The sequence below is a fragment of the Nipponia nippon genome, unplaced genomic scaffold, assembly GCF_047370975.1.
Source record: "Nipponia nippon isolate SJK-2023a ecotype South Korea unplaced genomic scaffold, ASM4737097v1 scaffold_4, whole genome shotgun sequence".
Taxonomy (NCBI): Eukaryota; Metazoa; Chordata; class Aves; order Pelecaniformes; family Threskiornithidae; genus Nipponia; species Nipponia nippon.
The window spans coordinates 25936605-25955441 of NW_028262358.1; the positions used below are offsets into that span (position 1 = coordinate 25936605).

The 18837-nt window shown below is 39.7% G+C and overlaps 1 protein-coding gene across 1 annotated transcript in view; it reads right to left on the reverse strand.

Moving 5' to 3' along the window:
* Positions 1–18837, reverse strand: part of HHAT (hedgehog acyltransferase) — a 161616-nt gene that overhangs the window by 74412 nt on the left and 68367 nt on the right. Inside the window, exon 10 of the mRNA XM_087775192.1 lies at positions 7009–7210. Within this exon, the coding sequence (XP_087631318.1) occupies positions 7009–7210 (202 nt within the window). The remainder of the gene's footprint in view (positions 1–7008; positions 7211–18837) is intronic.

Sequence of the window (18837 nt, forward strand, 5' to 3'; positions counted from 1 at the left end):
CTGTCTTGCACTAGCACCAGTTCATTTTTAGATTTTCCAGAAGATCTACATTTATAGCATCTCTCAGCAAACAGCCAACCCCCCCTTCTGTTTGAAGAAAGCCTCCTACCAGCTCGTATGTATGCACTACACTTAGAGATGCATGTGTGAAAGTTTGACATACACAGAAGTAAATTTCTGTACTTGCTCCTCACTTACTCTTCACCCTCAAAGAACCTGCCCCCCCCCAATTTTTTTTTTAAAGTGGCAACTTGTGAAAAGTGCAAAATGAACAGCATTGAAATGCACCATCCTCTTTTCTGTTTTATGTTTAAAGCAGGGAATTTAACCAAGTAATGGCAGTGTACATACTCCTATAAATGTGTCTCAGCTCTCGCCAAGGAGGACAGGTCAAGAGAGCCATGCACTCTCCTCTGTGTCCAGGTCCTTGACATCCTTATTTTTATCCTTCTAGTTCCCATTCTGCCTATTCTGGTTCTCTCAGTTCCCTCATGCACATTTTAATGTTTTTACCTTTTAAATTGTAATCAAATTGGGAAAGAATCTAACTTCACCGATCATTAGTGCTGCATTTTGGTCCTGCCCTTATGGCCCTCCCACGCTGCCACTGTGAAACTGTTAACAAATAAATAATACACAGTAATAATCCCCATGGAGACATCTGATAAACACTCTCAGCAAATACAGACCTTGCTTTTCCTGTGGCAAGTTTCTGTAGCTCAAGGCACAGCAGAAAGACAAGAGTGCGACCGCTCCTCAGTACTTCAACTTGTATTTCTGTAGCTGCTGACATCTATTGTCTGGACTAATTTTTGAGGTGAACAACAGAGGGATGCTGTATTCATCTAACAGCAACAAAGAAGCGCACAACCAGCATCATTCGGCCTTGTTTTCACCCCGTAGCATGATTTACTTGCTTTTCAAACTGCATTATGGCCTGAGCGCAAGAACACTGCCTGATGCCTCCAAAACAGAAGAGGAAGTACATAATGCTGGTAGGTGGGAGAAACAATTTTTTGTTATGACAACTGAGCAGCTACACAAGGGGCTTCCCAGCTGACATTGCGGTCTGAAGCAGAGCAGCAATCATCTGGTTAACGACAAATGGAAAATCACAACAGTTTCTCCACTGCTAGCATCAAAAATAATATTTCTTGCACAGATCTGCAAAAAAAAAAATGGATGCTTGTACTCAAAAGGTAGAAAATGATAGAATGTTATCTCTGAAATCTTACTGCAGCCACTTTTGTCATTCACCATATAAAAGCCTGTATTGTATCGCATATGCTTGTTCCTCACACAAAACAGCCCCTAGCAGATTTTCAGTCTTTGTAACTGAGTCTGAGGCAAGAAGTTCCCGCAGTAAAGAAAACCAGACTTAGAGTGCAAGCGTGTGTCGGTGTGTGTGCATTTTTAGCAGGGCTCTCAAAATGTTTTGGGATCCACTTCTGTGAAGTCAAAAGAACCCTTACAACAAGAGGGTGGAGAAGAGAGAAAAAATAAAATCAAGCAAAAGCAGAAACGTGGTAAGAATTACTGGACTCACAATTATTGTTGGCAAAGCTAAAAGTCAGTGGAAAAAACCTAGGATGCATCAGCCAGCCCATATTCACCTTTGATGGTCATTCAGCAGCTCAGTACAAAATAGCACCTCAATAACTCAGCTTGCTGCTTCCAGGTACCATACTGAACGACCAGTTGTCACAAGTCTGCCCTGGCTAATGTTCACATCTAGGGAAAGGAGTTTCCATTGATTCTGAGTCAGAGTACATCTACTTTGGATAGTACAGATCTCTGGTTAGAGCAATGATATGGCTGAACTTAAGGTTGGGGTGGGGGGTGTGGGGCAAGCCCCATCCATTGGTCTGGGTTTTGACATTATGGGTGATGCCTATATCTCAAAAACCAATTCTGTACTAGAGAATAAGAGTCTGATTAAGGGACTTTGTACAACTACCCCACCTTACATTCTTACAGATTCTCAGAGAGTGAAGTGACAAACCCAACAGACGTCTACAGCGAGCACATAGAAAGGTTATGTAGAAAGTATCATTGGCAATGCCTGCCACTTAATTGAATCACCACGTTGCAATAAAAGTATGTATGAATTACACAAAACTATTAGTAAAAAAGGCCTAACAGGCTTGACATTAGTAAACCAGTGATATAAATACTCTTTCCACCAAATGCAGCAAAATAAAGATCAAAGTCTAGTGTGTGCTGAAGAACAGCTGAGAAAGAGCTTTATTTATTACTGAGATCTTATTAAAGATCTAATCTTGCAAGGGGGTCAACAAACATACTTCCCTTGAATGAGTTCCTAATGTTTGGTCAGATCTTGCCTCAGTCAGCTGCAGAAGGAAGCTTTACAGTCATCTCACAGCAGTTTAGAGTTATACTTGCAAAAAGAAATTCTGTCATTAAGGGAGATAGTTATACATTTGCTCAATGTATATAGGACACGGCTGTGAAATTCACAGGAGACTTTACCTTGGCTAGGCTGAATTTAGGCCCTAACACAGGGCTAGGTAATTACTGCAGCAGAACCCAATTGGTTTCTTTGTCCCACTGACTTAAATACACAGGCTCAGCCTACTACCCCGTACTCTTAGGTACGTTTGCAAGGGCGAGGTTCCAAGTAGTTGAGCTCTTCCACTTCCTTCCCTTGGCTTTTGTCTCTTACATTGTACTGCTTTGGGTGCTTTACAGATTCCTCTCCATGAGACAAATCATCTAGCAACGACAGATAGCTGATTCCCCCATTCAACAGCAGTGAGCTGTTAGATCAGCTTAATTCCCTGTTGAACCACAGCCCAGAGGTCAGGCTCACCAGTCAGCACCTTTCCATGCTCCACACCAGCTGTCTACAGGATCATTGCATAATGCATAACTTATTATGAATAACTGTAGAAATTTTAATGCACCTAGCAGAGGAAACAGGGCAAACAAAATTAAGCAGAGAAAAAAACAGACAAAAACCCCTCACCACACACAACTTTTTGAAAGATATCTGAAATTGTTCTCTGTGAAAATGAGGATGCCAATTGTCATTGACCAGATCTCTGGTACCCAAAACAATGGTGATATTTTAACTATAGAGACAAATGTATGGAGTTCATTCTTCTGGGGGGAAAAAAAAAAAAGATCTAACACACTAACCAAATCTAATCTAACACACTAACCAAAAACTTAGACATCATACAAAATATTTCCCCTTTTACAAAGGGAGATTGGGAAGGCAATTACAGCGTACTGAAATGGACTTAATTAGTGCACCTCGTTACAGCTATAAATGAAAATGTAGAAATCAAAGTATTTTATACTTTAAAAAAACAGAACAGTTACAAGGAGAGTACAAATTACTTTAAAATAAGCCATGCTTAAAATTAGTTGGTTTCTCAAATTGAATTGCTTATAGTGTATTTAGTTTCTTACCAAATAAAGCTAGAAATAAGATCTTAAACTAGAAATTCATCATAGCATGATTTTTAGAAGACAGATCTTTACGTCTCAATTTAAAAAATTCTTACTAGACTGAATTACATGTTTTCACTTTACAAAAGAACTAAGAAGATAAATGTTGCTGCTTCAGTTGAGATTAAAACATTAATTTTAACAATCTGCCAACTTCACCCCCTTTGCTACATCTTCTTTTGGATGATTTTCAAATATTTTTTTTTAACAATCCGTTTATTTAAAGATGTTGTCAGGTATTCTAAGGTTTAAATCATTCTAAATCTATTTTTATACCGAGATCTAATTTCTTTTATAGATCTACACCTTGTTTTCCTTAAGGAAAAAGAAGGAAAAAAAATCAAATCACTGGAAGAATGATAGCCATTAGCATTTTCTTTCAGAGATCTGACACATTATTTATTACAAGTCAATACAAAGTCTGTCACTGATTTCAAACGAGGTACTACTGGAGTCTCTGTTCATCTGTAAGAAATCAATATAGAATCAGTGAAACAAAGCACTACTTTGCTCAGTACGGGCCTAAATATCTCCTGAAAAAGAAAAAAAATTTTTAAAAAAGATAAAAACACAATGAAACTTCTCCAGTTTAATATAATGTTCCCAGATACGCCCTAGCTTATGATGCATAGCATTTATTGTTGTTTTATGTACAATGCTTTAATGAAAAGACAATTTTATTTAACTCAGCTCTAATTTACTGATATCTAACAAGTAATCTCTAAGGGAAAAAAAGATATATAAATAACTTCTCACAACACAACTCACTGAAACATGGAAGTTCAGAGCAGTGTAAGCTGAAAAGTACTTAAGAAGGAGCATCAGCTCTTTTAGAGCCGAAATGAGGAAGCCAGGCACTGGTTTGCAACCAGTACAAATGAAAAGTTTCAGATCCAATTTTCTAGGTCAGGAAATTTACTGTTTTCAGTAAATATTTGTTTATATGCTGATTTTACTTCTCACAAATAATGCCCATGATTCTTTGTTCATTCTAGCTCAATATGCCCGAGATGACATTTAAAACTTGTCAGACTGCTACGAAAGTGTTATTTATCCATACTGCACTAGGTTGCAAGTGCTGAGATTTAAACTACCATAAAATCTGCATAAATATAGGGTCCAATTCTTTTTATATATATACTTAGTCAGCAGAAGGATTCAGTGAAGGACAAGACTCAAATGTGCTTTATTTAGATTTCTAAATCTTTCTTTTGTAAGAGAATTGAGACAATATAGTGGGGAAAAAAGGGAAGCAGTTTTGATATAGTTCTTGTTATTCTTTGTGATTAATTCAATTTTAAAAACAGAGCAGAATTAAAATTCAACTTATTCTTCAAGATATTTTTTATATTTTACTAATTAAACACCTTCGGCTCAACTGAATTATGTAACTCAACTTTAATAACAATATATGAGAAGGTTTGGTTAACAGAATGGGTTAAAAAAAAGCATAAACCTGTGCTTTGTATTTTTTTCAGAAACTCATCTGCTATTCTGGGGATAAAAATAAGCTTTCCTTTTCAAAAATAGCCTTCAAGAGCCAACACAGCAAGTGAGTGAAGCACAAGAATGCAAAGGATTTCAGCTTGTCAGATGAAGGATAAGTGAAAAAACCATTCCCCAGAACAGGGTTCTCAACACGACGGTGACTGGGCTTGCAGCATACCTCTCGCTGAGACAGGATTATGGGAATGTTTCCAAAAGCCAGATTACAAGGGGAAAAAGGAAATTTATATGGGGTATTAGGGAATTTGCAGTTCACTTTAAATGTAAGTGATATTTCTTAGAGAATGTCACATCACTCCACCCCTTGATAAGGAAGGGTCAAAGTCCAACTACTTAGCTGCTCCTCAGTCGCAGCGTTCAAGAAGAAAAAGGGAGTTTGTTATAAGAGTGAGGAGAGAGCAATGAGGGGTAGTTTGCAAAGACTGTAGCTCATGTTGTTGTAGAGAAGCCTTCAAGGCACAAGGCAAAGCGTGACTCAGCCATAACCAAATGCAGCAAGATCTGTCTAATGCACTAATTCAGATGCCAAAACTATTTGTATCAAAAATGTTGGCTTCAAAATATTTCATGGAAAGACATGAAAGTGTCTTCTAAGGAAGGCCTACAGCCATGTTTCCAAACAGAAATGGAAAATAAGGGAGACATGGAAGACGTTGGATAGGCCTTTAAAAACACTGGATGAAAACGAAGGGGAGGAAAGGGGTAAAATGCACTTGGTTCATTGTCAGGGAGTTAATTTATACAAAAGAGAACCCTACTGCCAGCATCAGTTAACTATAATTAGAACTACGTATTAGAAATTAATCCAACACATACAACCCCACCTTCATAACGCCACGTCCTTATTTTACCATATTTAAGCCCTTAATTCCCTGAGAGTTCTTTTAAAATTTCCAGTACAGTGACATCAAATACAAAAAGCCCCTACACTTGGATTTCCTCATTCAGCTGGAGGCCTAAAAAACTGTTGTCTTCCAGTCCAGAGGCAAATGTATGCAGCTGGTCAGCTGGTGAAGCTCAGTTTCACCCTAGAGAGATGATTAATGGATCTGATAAACTCATTCTCTAGGAAGGAAAAAAGCTGCTTGGAGACTGTCACTGAATTCGCCGTGATGGACAGTTGGGTAATATAAGGTAGCACTGGCTGTTATTGGCTACTAAATTACTTAGCTGTATCAGTTGCCACACATGGAATGCCACAACAGTGAAAACTGAGACGGGTGGGATGGAGAACAAGCATAATTACTTGAGCGTCAGGACTTCATCAGGCTGCAGAGTGAGTCACCACCACCACATTATTATATAGGGGTATGAATTCTGTGTACTTATCACTACTATGGAAGCAAGGCACAGGAACTGTTTATTCTTACAAACAGTTATTAGAAGATTTGAGATTTAGTAGTGAGCAAACCTGCAGACTAAAATGACCATCAAAATTAAAATAGTGCTTTTTGCACATGATTGCACGTCAAAGACAAGTTTGTCCTTTGGAAATGACAGCATGAAGGTCGAAAGTGTAAGTAAAGTGAAAATATCGGAGGTCTTCAAATCAAAATAATATTTTCTTTACTTGGCTCTTCAGTAGCATAAGATTTCCCAGCCTAAGCTTGTTCCCAGATGCGAGCAGCTGCTACACATGCATTTGTCCAGGAAACACATGGTTAGATATATACACTCCTAATTTTAGTGAAGATGAATATTTTAAGGCCATCCTGAGTGAAATCAGAATACAAATGTTAAAACTGGCTTCTGTTCAGCCATATACAATGTGACAATCAGTTGCTTATTCTAGGACTGCAGAGGAAGCTTTTAAGACCATGCATATTTCAGTGTTTGCTTTCCTGATACTTCGCAAAATTCTAGTTACATGGCTTCCCTCAAATACTGGAGGATGGGCAAGGGAATGCTAACTCTTTTATCAGTTATCTGTGACTTTTAATCTAGATTAAACCAAACTAGTAACCATGAACTTCAGATGAGCACGGAGCCAGGAAACAAGAACATGAAATGAAGAGACATTCAACTTACAATTAAATCTTGAATAGGTGAAATAGAAAGTATCCTCTTGACGCCATTTTCCACAATTACTCCAAGCCAATTAAGTGCGCCCCAGTACCACAGATAACTCTGTCCTCCGTGCCAATAGCTTACAAAGGCAAAAGTGAGGGCTGTGGAAAAGAGCGTTCCCAGCAGACTGGACTGAGATCCTCCCATCGGAACATAAATGTACCTGTAGGTGAAATGACAGATAAGAAATGCTATTAGAGATTTCACAGAAATCTCATAAAAACATCCACTACAGAACAAATTTGTTATTTTGTGGCATAAAAAAAGAATTTGAATAATTACCTGACATTCTCTATTTATAGAGCTTGCCCTAGTTTCTGCAAAGCAGTAGACCACTTCATGAAATATGTGCATATACCATTTGGCAAAAAGACAAATTTGTGGTCACAGGAACTCTGCATTAGGCAAATATATAGCATAAACTATATTCTCAAAATTGCAAAAGACGAATGTTCATGCTTTTTAGACTGCAGTAGTTGTAAGTCAACTAATATACACAGAAATTACATGTAATCTTCATGTGAATTTAAATTATAATGTAAAAAAATTTAAAACATTATATAAAGTCATATATAGTCATAACCCATAGAATGTTTTCCATTTGTCTGAAATGTAGACACATGGAAACATGTTTTATTTTTAAAAGCTTATAATTTCTTTCTTTTTAAATCATTCATTAAAAATTATATGAACTGAAAATATTTCCTATTTGGTTCTCGTATTATACTCTCAGGATCATGTCTGCCCAATGACTTTCAGAGCACATGTACCAAAAAAAACCCCAAAACCTATATGAAGCACCCTGCATGCTATTATGTTCTGTATTTAAACTGAATCCAGGAGTCAGAACCTTAGTCTTCAACTGATGCTTGTAAGTGTCCAGAAAGCAGTGCTCGTTCAGTAAAAATACCAGAAGCGATGGGATGTCTGAAAGCTGACACTGTATTCTGGGTCACTTCACTTCCTTCCTGCCTAGAGAGCAACATCTACTCCTGGCATTTTCTGAGTAAGGCATGGCCACTGGCCAGCCTTTATCTGAAAAAGTCACATATTTCTGTCAACACTCTGAAGAAGCTCATCAGGCAACGGAGTCACCATCCAGCTCACGGGTACCGGCGAGGATATGCGGTATATGAGAACTGCCGGTGACAGTTCTCCTCAGCTATCGTTCCTTTGGCCTGACGCACTGTACTCGTATGTGAGACTATTCGTACTTGCTAAGATAATTAAAGGAAATTTTTTGCAGTGAAGTTTTTATCTCTGGTTATCAGTTTTTACATTCAGAGATAAATACTAGCTTAAAAATTTAAAAGGGAAATCAACATCGTACTTTATTCCTAATCTTAGGAAGTAAGAAAATACAGTAACGGGGTAAAATAAAGTGATGAGAGTAATTAAAAGGTAAACAGAAAAGTCATTAAAAAAACAACTGTCAAATGCTCCAAATTCTCTCTAAGCATAACATCTATACACCTTTTTATTTCAACCTGCTACAGGGAACACCTGATTACATTTATAATGATTTTCAGTATAAGTGTGCTTTTTACTAAGCATATGAAAATAAATAGAAATTAAGATCAATAGTTTTTATTTATGTTGTGTTTTTCTTCTCTCTCCCCTTCCTATGTTTTTCTCGGGCCTAGTCTTTTCTCATCATATATAAAGAAAGAGTGTGGCAATAACAGACACTTGCAATTGCAGTCAGTCAGTCTAATAGCAGAGGTACGTCTTAGCAGTCTGTAACCAGGGGGATCCCCTGCAGGGCTCTGGCACGGAGGGTGAAGAGAGCAGAGCCACAGACCCCGCTGCTTCAGACAAATCCCTTCTACGCAAAGGACTACAGAAATGAAAGACCAAAGCAGCTCATCCCCTCTTAGGACGTACTTTCCCAACACCTTCCCCTCTCCCTTTTTAAAGGCTGATTGTTCTATTTTTTAGGCAGGGCCCACTGTCATTACCAGTTCCCCTCGCAGGCTGGCTGGAGGAGGGCTGGCAGCCCCACTCCACAGCTGAGAAACCGCAACCCTGACAGCGGCACCTCCGTGCCCCTGCAGCCCTGCAAGCATGGCAGCACCTTGTTTTGCAGAGCTTCACCCAGAGGAGCCCAAGACAGGGCATTGCTGGCCCTGCCACTCTCTGCAAAGCTCACTCTCTGACGCACATTTACTGAAACACAGCATTTAAAAGTAACCCAGACACCACCGAATAGACATGTCTCTGCGACAGGGACCTTACTCTAAGCCCTAAGGAAACCTTTCTGCTGAGCTCACAGGGTCCTGGGTTAAATCCACAGCACAGACGGTAGCTTTTACTGCAGAATTAGCTCTGGGTTTCCGTACAGTCCCTTTCCCTGCACCGAGACAGAGCTGTTGTGTAGTCACCAGCCACCTTGTCAGCACAGGCAGCCTCTCCTGGCACTGGCATTGCCAGGAACGGCCCAGCAGCACCAGCTTGTTCATCTGCAGTCGCAGCTCAGTTTAGGTTGGCCTGAACGGCTTTCAGATTACTGTGCAGAGAAAAATAAGCTATTTTCTGATTTCTAGTGTTTAACAACAGCAGCTAGATAATTCAGCGGCAATAACTCATGATTCTGGTGAATGTTCAAGGTCAGTGAAGTTTTAGTTCCTAGTGAGGCCCATGGAAACTGTGCAACTGAAAATTCACTTGCGCTATCTTTGTGAAGACCTGTGCGAAGAGAGACAGAAGCAAAAAGGAGTCACATAATCTTTACTAACGCTTTGAGCTTTCCCTCCAGTACTGTGGAGTCTGCCTCCTTGCCCAGAGGACAAATGCAAAGCAGAAAGCAACACCTCTCTCCTTCCCTGGTAGCTACCACAAGAAAACAGAACAAAGGCTGGCTGCCATTTTTTGTCACAAGGGCACTAACCGCCCTCAGACTGCGTGGTCTTGCCTTCCCTTGTCAGGGCATTCCCGCTGGCAATTTTAAAGTAGGTGTAAAGGATTGATGGATGTTGAGTCATTTCTCTCAAGTGGCGCGAAGAGCAATCCTGTATGTTCCTGGTTTTTTAATGCAGAAAAAATCGTGAAAAATCCATTATTACGTTACAGAACACATCAGGAAAAAAAACATTTGCTAACTCATCACCCACGCGCATCATATCCATGTCGCGTTCTTGTGCTTACGCCCTTACGTCGGCAGGCCTGCATACAAGCAATAGGCCACTCATACAGCGTGCAGCCAGGGCCAGATCCTGGCTCTGTGCCAGCCACTTGGTGCTCCCTGATATAACCAAAGTTGTCCCGTGAAAAAACGACTGCAAGAGCCCTTGTCATTACCAAAATGCATTTTGCTTATTTTTGAGTGTCGTGGTAGTTTAGAATCTAATTTCTCAATACCTTCCCTGTGCGTTTACACAGAAAAGTACTCGTTTGATTACAGAAAGCTACATTTACACTAAAGGGTGAGGGAGACTAAACCAGCAAATAGTATTATTAAGCCAGAAGATAGGAGAAACGTGTTACTTCTGTATTATCGTTTATGACACAACACACTCTTTGTAACTAACAATTTGTTGTTGTTTAAACCTGGCCAGCAGCTAAGGCCCTCGCTCACTCCCCCGCCGGCGGGATGGGGAAGAAAAGGAGCCTCTTAGAGTACATTAGGAAAGTTGTTCTGTCCTCCAGTTCACTAACAAAATCCATGAGGAGGGAAGGAGGGAGGCAGGGAGAGAGAGAGATTAAGGGGCAATGGCTCCTACAATTTGATGTCTTCTATAGCTGCATGCTTCCCAACTTTTTTCCTTCTTACCAGTACTACCGCCTATCTTCCATCTATCCTACAGTCCTTCTGTACTGCGATCAGAAACTCAGGGTTTACACAAACGGAGAGGCTGCTGTAGAGCATGCTGATCAGCTGTGCCATATGCAGAATAGCATTACATAAATATCTCATTTTAAGCTTCCACGCAGTTTTTAAGACTATTTCCATCTCTAATCACAGAAAATCCACAGAGAAGCTCAAAACCCCCACTTCAGGGACTATTAACACATAAAAGTAATCATAGGTCCTCATGGCAGACTAACACAACTCAAAGGAACACGCTTGTAGCGGAATTTCTTAACAGCTCATAAGCATATTACACATTTACTGTAGATGTGCAAGGAAGACAGACTCAGCTGAAAAACGTGGTGCCAATGTGCAACAACTTTATCTTAATTCACATACTCACAGAAAAAGAAAACTCAACAGTTATTTGGTGGTCAATGAGCCAAAGACGGATACATGAAGGAAAGCAACAAAGCATTTTGCAAAGAGAAAAGAATGCTAAGGCAAGTATATTTGAGGATGCTAATTGGTCGTGTCTTTCCAGGTTATTTTAGAGGGATGGGTAACGTTGGTCCCTTTTAAGATCCATGAAAATTACAGATAGGAAGATCAGACCTGTGGAAGATGCTTAGTATCAAAAAATGCAGGCTAGGTGAGTATTTAAAAATAAAACATCAACCTAGGGGATCAAAAGTCAATCCCTGCCAAAACTTCAAAGGTGAAATTTGAAGGTGAAAGAATAGAGAAGATTTCCAGGCAGGCTGTCAAAGAGGAACTCATGACTGCCACAGGCCAGGCTTTGCCAACCATTCCTAGACTGGCTAGACCTCTCTTAATGACAAGGAAAGGCACTTCACATTGTCAGAAGAAAAAGTTGTGCATATTAGGTGGAGAGAAGAGAAGGGGGAAGAGAAGTCCATGTAGATTAAATATCTCAAAACATCTGGGGAGCATCTGAGGCACATAAATACAAATAAATATTGCGAGAATGTTACATAGTAAGAATTATTTGAACACACACCTGACACGACTAAACATACATTCTTAGCCTTCCCCTCCCAAGGCAAAGATGCTGTCAGTCTTTACCACAATTCCACAGACTCTATTTTGATTTCAGACTAAAACTTACATGCTATTAAACATGTTACTTTCACAAACAAAGCCTAACTGTGTACGTGTCTTCTGAATAACCAGAATAACTTCTGGATAACTTTTAGTCCCACTTACAGTAGCTTAAATCAGCTTATCTACAGCCAGCAAGCTGTTCCATTTACACAATTTATCTTAATTTTAACTCACTAAGTGAACATTAAAGAATCGGATGAAATATGTAAATGGTACCATTTAAATCCCTAAAGTAATGCAAACACAAACATAATAGCTGAGGTATTTGAAAGTGACATTTACTTACAGAGAATAACTTTTAAATCCAATAACCATTTTGTTAGTTTTCTTGAAGTGGTAATCTATAGAACAATCAACAGATCTGACAATCATTCTCTTGGAAAACATATTGTTTCTTTTCTTTTAATGACATCTACATTATAAAGTTTTTATTCTGATAACTTTAGAAAACCACTAAGAGGAGCATTTGCAACCAGTTAAGAATCACTCTGAAGGGCTTTTATTCCTTTAGGCCTCAATACACTGCTTTTACTTCTACATGCATGTAATTTTAAACATATGTAAATCTTGAAGTAAGTGCAAGTAAAGCACCTGTTTAAATGCTGTTCTGTCCAGGGGCTTTCTTCAACATGTGCTTAAATGTCTTCCTGAAGTAAGGCCACATAGCAAGATGCATGCTATCCATGATTTTTCTTCCCTTCCCCTTAGCTATTGGTCTTGGAATGTCTCATCCAGAACCAGGTGAAATGTAAATTTTTTTAAAAATGTTTATTTGCTTGTAATGGCAAACTTCCTGTAAATACAGTTAATTTATTAACTTTTTGTGTTTTATTTCAGGGAACATTTTATGTTCAAAATTCCAATGCCTCTCTAAATTTCAAAGCATTCAAGAGTTAACCATACTGTTTTGAGTTGGACAGTTACATAGTCAACACAGTAAAAGTTAAAAAAGCCATAACAAAGTCTTCCATCTTACATCCCAACAACAGAAATCGCTTGAGGTTCTGTACAGTGATGGTGTCCACTTGTGGACATGTACACAAAGTTTCATCTGGGCAGCGTTATGCCTGGCGAATTTGACCCTTTAAGTCAACAAAAAGTTCTTCATCTTTACTTGTGAAATCAACGCTCAACGTAAGCCTGAACAATTTTGAGGATAAACTTAAATAGCCAAGTTATCATTGAATTTGCTTCTAAATTATCCCAAAGACTGTCACCACAAAAGAGACTGGATTGAAATGAAAACTGTGGTAGGACATAGGGTGAGAGCTAGAGGGGAATTCCATCTAGAACTGGGGTTGGGCTTCCTTAATTTATTTATTTTGAACCCTGTGTTTTCTTTTTGTGGTCTTAGACCATTGATTTCAAACTTCTTCTCTACTGCATAATAAAAAGATTTCAGGCCCATTTCTGCAAATTCTTACTTCTGGGTGAGCTCTTACAATTCCTGTTTTGTCAGTTGAAGCTTTCACTGACTTGCATGAAGCTACGCAGAGCGCATAAGTAAAGCACACCTGTAAGTCTTTGCGAGACTGGGTCCTACATGAATAAATCTGGTTTAAATCACAGAAATGTCTTCTGTAAACAAGACTTTGAAGGCTGAGCCCCACATATTTGCACCTGAAATAAAAAAAAATAACCAGAAGTATTTGGAATACCACTTGGCAAAATTTCTATTAGGAGAGGTAAGCCTTGTTCTTACTGTGAAACTCAATTTTTTTACATGGTCTAATTATTTTGCTGGGCTGTTGGAAAAGCTTTTTAAACTCTCTAAGATTCTCTCACCTCACCAGCTTAATGCGATGTTTAGAGAGACCTTGACAAATGCAGACCCTTTAAAATATTTAAGCTAATGTTGGCTCCAGGCAAGTCTTGTTAAATTACCACAAAAATGTTTAATGAGAAATTAAGTCCATCTGGGTTACAAAGTATTAATGAGAATATTCATATGCAAGAACACTCGGCTTTACAAATATGACCTGAATTTTGGTTCATTTTCCAGTTGTTAGCATGTTTCCCAGCAAAGACTAAGTGTGCCGTTTCTTAGTAAAAAACTGAAAAGTGCTTAATGTGTTTTTCTTCCCTTGCATTCGACACCAAAAATGATCCCAGTCAAGTCCACACGTCAAAGGGCAGATAACTGGGGAATATTGAACAAATCATTTTGAATTCACTCTCCCAGGGAAGCTCATGTTTTCAAAGAGACTCATTTATTTCAAATGAAATTTTAATCTAAATCATAATACTTCCTTTTAATAGAAAAAGTTTCATTACTGATGGACTGCTGTGTTTAGTTTTCTCCCAGCCGCATCTAGGAAAGACAGAAAGCCTGCCCACCACCTGTTTGCAGTCAAATGCAAAACTACCACTCAACTACCTTTGATCGCAATGGAAATAGGAGAGGTTCCAGATGACCAAAGAGCCAAAAGACTGGTTAAATCACTCAGTCCAAACCAGGGCCCCAACTTTTTTGCTGATGGTAGGAACCTATATGTTATTGTCAAAACAGCCTAGAGTTAAGTGCCTACAGCTCAGCTACTGGGCGGGAGGGGGCTGTGTCCCCAGCTGGTTGATGGAGCCCAGAAGCAGGCACCTCCTCCCATGCACAGTTTGCAGAGCTCCCTGAAGCTGTTCTGAACTTAACTCCCCTCAGGGGCCCAATTCATTCCTGGTACTCACAATACACCTACCATGTGCTGATAATATCTAAGCTCAGCACGAAGCACAGCAATCAGGCTATACTCCTTTGAAAACCTGGCTGGAGGAGGGATCTATTAATAGCACTGTCACTCTTTGCTTATAAAATGGTAGAGGTCAGGCTGTTTGCTGAGGAGATCGACATATCTTGTCTCCCAGAGGAGTGCTTCAGCTGTCTGTTACCAGGCTGCCACCAGGCAGAAAAGAAAATGAGATTCAGAGAGTGAATATGCAAGAAAAAACAAGTCTGCGGCTAGAGCATTACCCAGGGAGACGCAGAGATCCCACTCCTGCTCTCTGCACCAGGAATTGCTCACTGTGCCCTAAACAATCATTAGACAAAACGCATAAGCAACACCATGAACAAAAGAATTAATTTTTTTTTTCCTCATTTTCTTTACTCCTCCTGACTCTTACTTTGGAGGGCCCAGCTCAAAACTCAGAGCTCTGCAAATCTGCACCGGGGGCTGAATAGGCACAATTTTCCCACACAAATAAACCCTTTGCAGCAAATCTCTTCCCTTGCCATCTCGCCTCTCATTGTAAGCGTGCATTCACAACAGCACATTTTACAGTAGTTTTCAACTACAGCTAAAGCAACACAGACCAGTTCTTCCTGTGCGTGTGTCTGCGCATATCGAACTATTTGTGGTTCAGTTAGTGAAAACCTGTGAAGTACGTGTCATTTGTTGCTTTGACCATGCCAAGAATAAAGTACTACGTTTTCTCCCCCCCTCTGAGAAAGACGCTTTAAATTCCATAGGTGTAAACAGAAGCTATTTAGCCATCCTGCTAATCTTAGTATGCCAGGTACATCAGACAAAATGCAGATCCATATGCATCTGTGGATTCAGATGTTTAAAATGCACTCATCACCATGCACTTAACAGCTACCTTTTCCAGCACATCTCTGCCAAAGGAGTGCATGAAATGTAGTCACCACAATAGAACCTATATTGTTTTCCTTATTAAAATATTTTTTGCTTAGAGACAAGGTGATAAAGTTAAACAGCCCTCTGCAGTTTGCTAGGTAACAGAAAAGATTGTTTAATCTTCACAGATCCCTTTGTGAAGAGCTTGATGATTCTTTTGCATTTATATATCACTTTGTACACATGCACGTCAAAGGGCTTTGTTTGTATCCACAGACCACACAGCAGTTTCACTAAACCATGCCATACCTGTGCCTCACTGGGCCGTATAGTCCTATAGGCAAGCAGAAACCAAGGCGTCCGAAGACTTTCATCTGGGTACATCAGAAATATAAATTTTTGTGAGACCAGAATAATGTTTGATATCCGAAATTCCAAAGTCAATGAAGACTCGGTAAGCATTACAACCTTCAGATTATAAACCAACATCAACAAAATGAACTTCAAAAGCACCTCTGAAACAAAGTGAAGGCATGTAATTAATGAAAAGCAGAAATATAGAAGAGACGTTGCTTAAATATTGCAGAAAACTTGATGAATATCAATGTGTCAGCTTAAATATTGAGTAGCATTACATATTCCTTCAAGTTGCATGTGCATTATTTAAAGAGTTAGACTTCTGACCTTATTCCAAGCTGAGTAATTCACTCACTTCTCCCGAGTTCACATTTCTTAGAAAATACTGTCTGCAGTTCTGGGAAAAGACTATTTATAAAATGCAGCCAAGGCATTGAGATGTCTAGGCAAAGCTGGGATGACTTAAATTAAGATTATACAGCACCTTCCACACTAAAGAACTTTTATACACTCTCCAGCCTGTGTCAAAAACCCTTCAAACACCAGCAGAGTTAAATCCCCTCTGATGCAGAGTACAATCCCTATTTATCAGCCCAAATCAACATTGCCTAATTGTTATATAAGTGAGAATGGATATCGAATTTAATCAAGCAGAGCGAAGCAAAATATTTACTTTTCTTGAAGCAGCACCCTTAAATAATGATGATATCATTTTTTTCTCATTTGTAAAGAAAGCATAGACACACTCTCCTAACACCAGTGGGGAACATGGTTCAATACAGATAAAAACTTAAGTGAGAAATGTCAGTTCCTGTGAAGTCAGCAGCGACAGGGGACCAGACCTAAACAAACCCAGAAGTTTTAAACAAACAGCAACAAATTATCCCAATGCAAAGGTGATACTTGAGTAAGAAATGCTGTAGCTACAGTCAGAAATTTAAATATATATGTAAGGAGGGGAAAGAAATAGGGAAGGAAAAAAAAATGGTGCCTGCTCAAGGGAAAAGGAATGGTAAAAGCCTGTCAGGGAAAAAACATCAGTTAGGGTATCACAGAAAGGTAAGCAGAAAATGTACCATGAATCTTCTTATCCTCCTACAACACTTAGCTGTATATCTCTCCAGTTGTCTAAGGGTAGTCTATTTGTTAGAAAGAGAGAACAAATAACGATCGATAAAAGAATGACTTCTCTGCACTGATCTTCATGAAAAGTGCCAAGACGACAAATCAACAAAACTGGTTTGAACTGGGAAGTACAAATGTAGGCCATAGAAGTAGAAAACAGGTTAAAGACCATTAAGACCGTCAGCAGCATTCCAACTGGTGCCTTCATGAAATTCTCTGAAAGGTATTCAGGGAAGCATCTGGTTTACACATTGGGTCACCAGTGATTGTTTTTCCTGTTCTCTGCCTCTTGAGATTTCAACAGACTGTAAAAAGCAAACAAACTCCTTTTCTTTCTTCAAAAGTGGGGGGAACCAAGCAGGAGCAAGAAAACCCCACCCAGCTCGGGAACTGCCTAACAAATTCCTGGTGGTGCTTGGGAAGAGACTATGAAACAGCAGCTTATGCTCACATCACCCTTAGTACGTGGGGCTAACCAGCTAACCGGCTGAGAAATAGCATGTAGCTTCAAAGAGTTAAACAGAAACAGTTAACACCAAACTGGCGTGTTTTCCCTGAAAAACCTCAACTAAAACCAAATCTGTCAGTTAAAGTCTAAACTAATACAAAGAACATCATGGTAGGAGAGCTATGGTTTAGCTTTGAAGATGCTTCAATTATTCACCAAATACCGAATGAAGCATTTAAATTACCTCAGTATTCAATAACTCATACCCCCCCAGCAACAGGGTGTGAGTACCTCCCAGGGCTGTAAGCTCCACACCTGGGAGAGCATCAGACACCCACAAACCATGGGTGACACTGGATGGAGGTGGAACACTTGTCCTTGACTCCAGCCTCAACTAGGAGGCAGTGGGCAACCACTGCTCTCAGCTGTTGATTTTCTACCATCTTGCAGAGACCGGTCCCTGACTGGAAAATGGCTTCTCCCTGTCACAAATCACCACTCGCACAGGTATCACTCAACTCGGGAGAGCTGCAAGCAGAACAACATTGTCCGATGCTTTCTGCCTCCAAGCTGAGACAGACTCCTGCCTCCAGGAGCACTTCTCCCTTTCACAGATGGGTTACTTTAGAAGGAAGGATGTGGGGATACAGCATTTACATGGCTACTAGGCATCCATCAGCTCCTGGCGGAGACCAAAAGCTAAGAGGCAATGAAAAGGGACCTGAATTTCAGGTGCACCCTCACCAGTGATTTGACTGTTTGCCCTGAAGTAGACTAGAAATGCTCAGCCAGGTTAAGGAGGAGTCTCCTGTTCTCCCCCAGGTTTTACCTAAAACTCATGATTCTCAATTATGAGCTCATACAGTGGCAGAGCATAGCCATATGGACAAAATTCATGCAGACCAAAAAGTTAAATATAATTGTCCGGGGTCAAGTGCGTTGACAGTGTCCTGGAACATCTTCCGTTTACATTGCAAATGTTTTGTTTAACAGCACCACTGCAGACTGACAATGATGATCCATCTCTACAGTACTGTTTACTGATATTCAGTGAGAATTAATGTGACGTTGACTGGCCATAAAATGATACTCTCTCATTTTTACTTGCTCACCCATTTGATTATTAGTGATGCTAGCCTTCTTCATTTGTTTCTCACCTTTTTCTATAAACTAAAGAGCCCCCAGGCCCACAACAGCAGCCCACTCCATCCTCTCTTCGTTACCATCTGTCCTAAAAGACATTTCCTCTATGATTGCCTCAGTCTCCATTTTATCCTGTAGACTTTAACACTGTTGAAAAGAAATTAAATGCACTAATGTGAAAGTTTAGAGCTGATTCACTAGTGTAGAGACAGTAACAGGCTGAAACTGCTGACTGA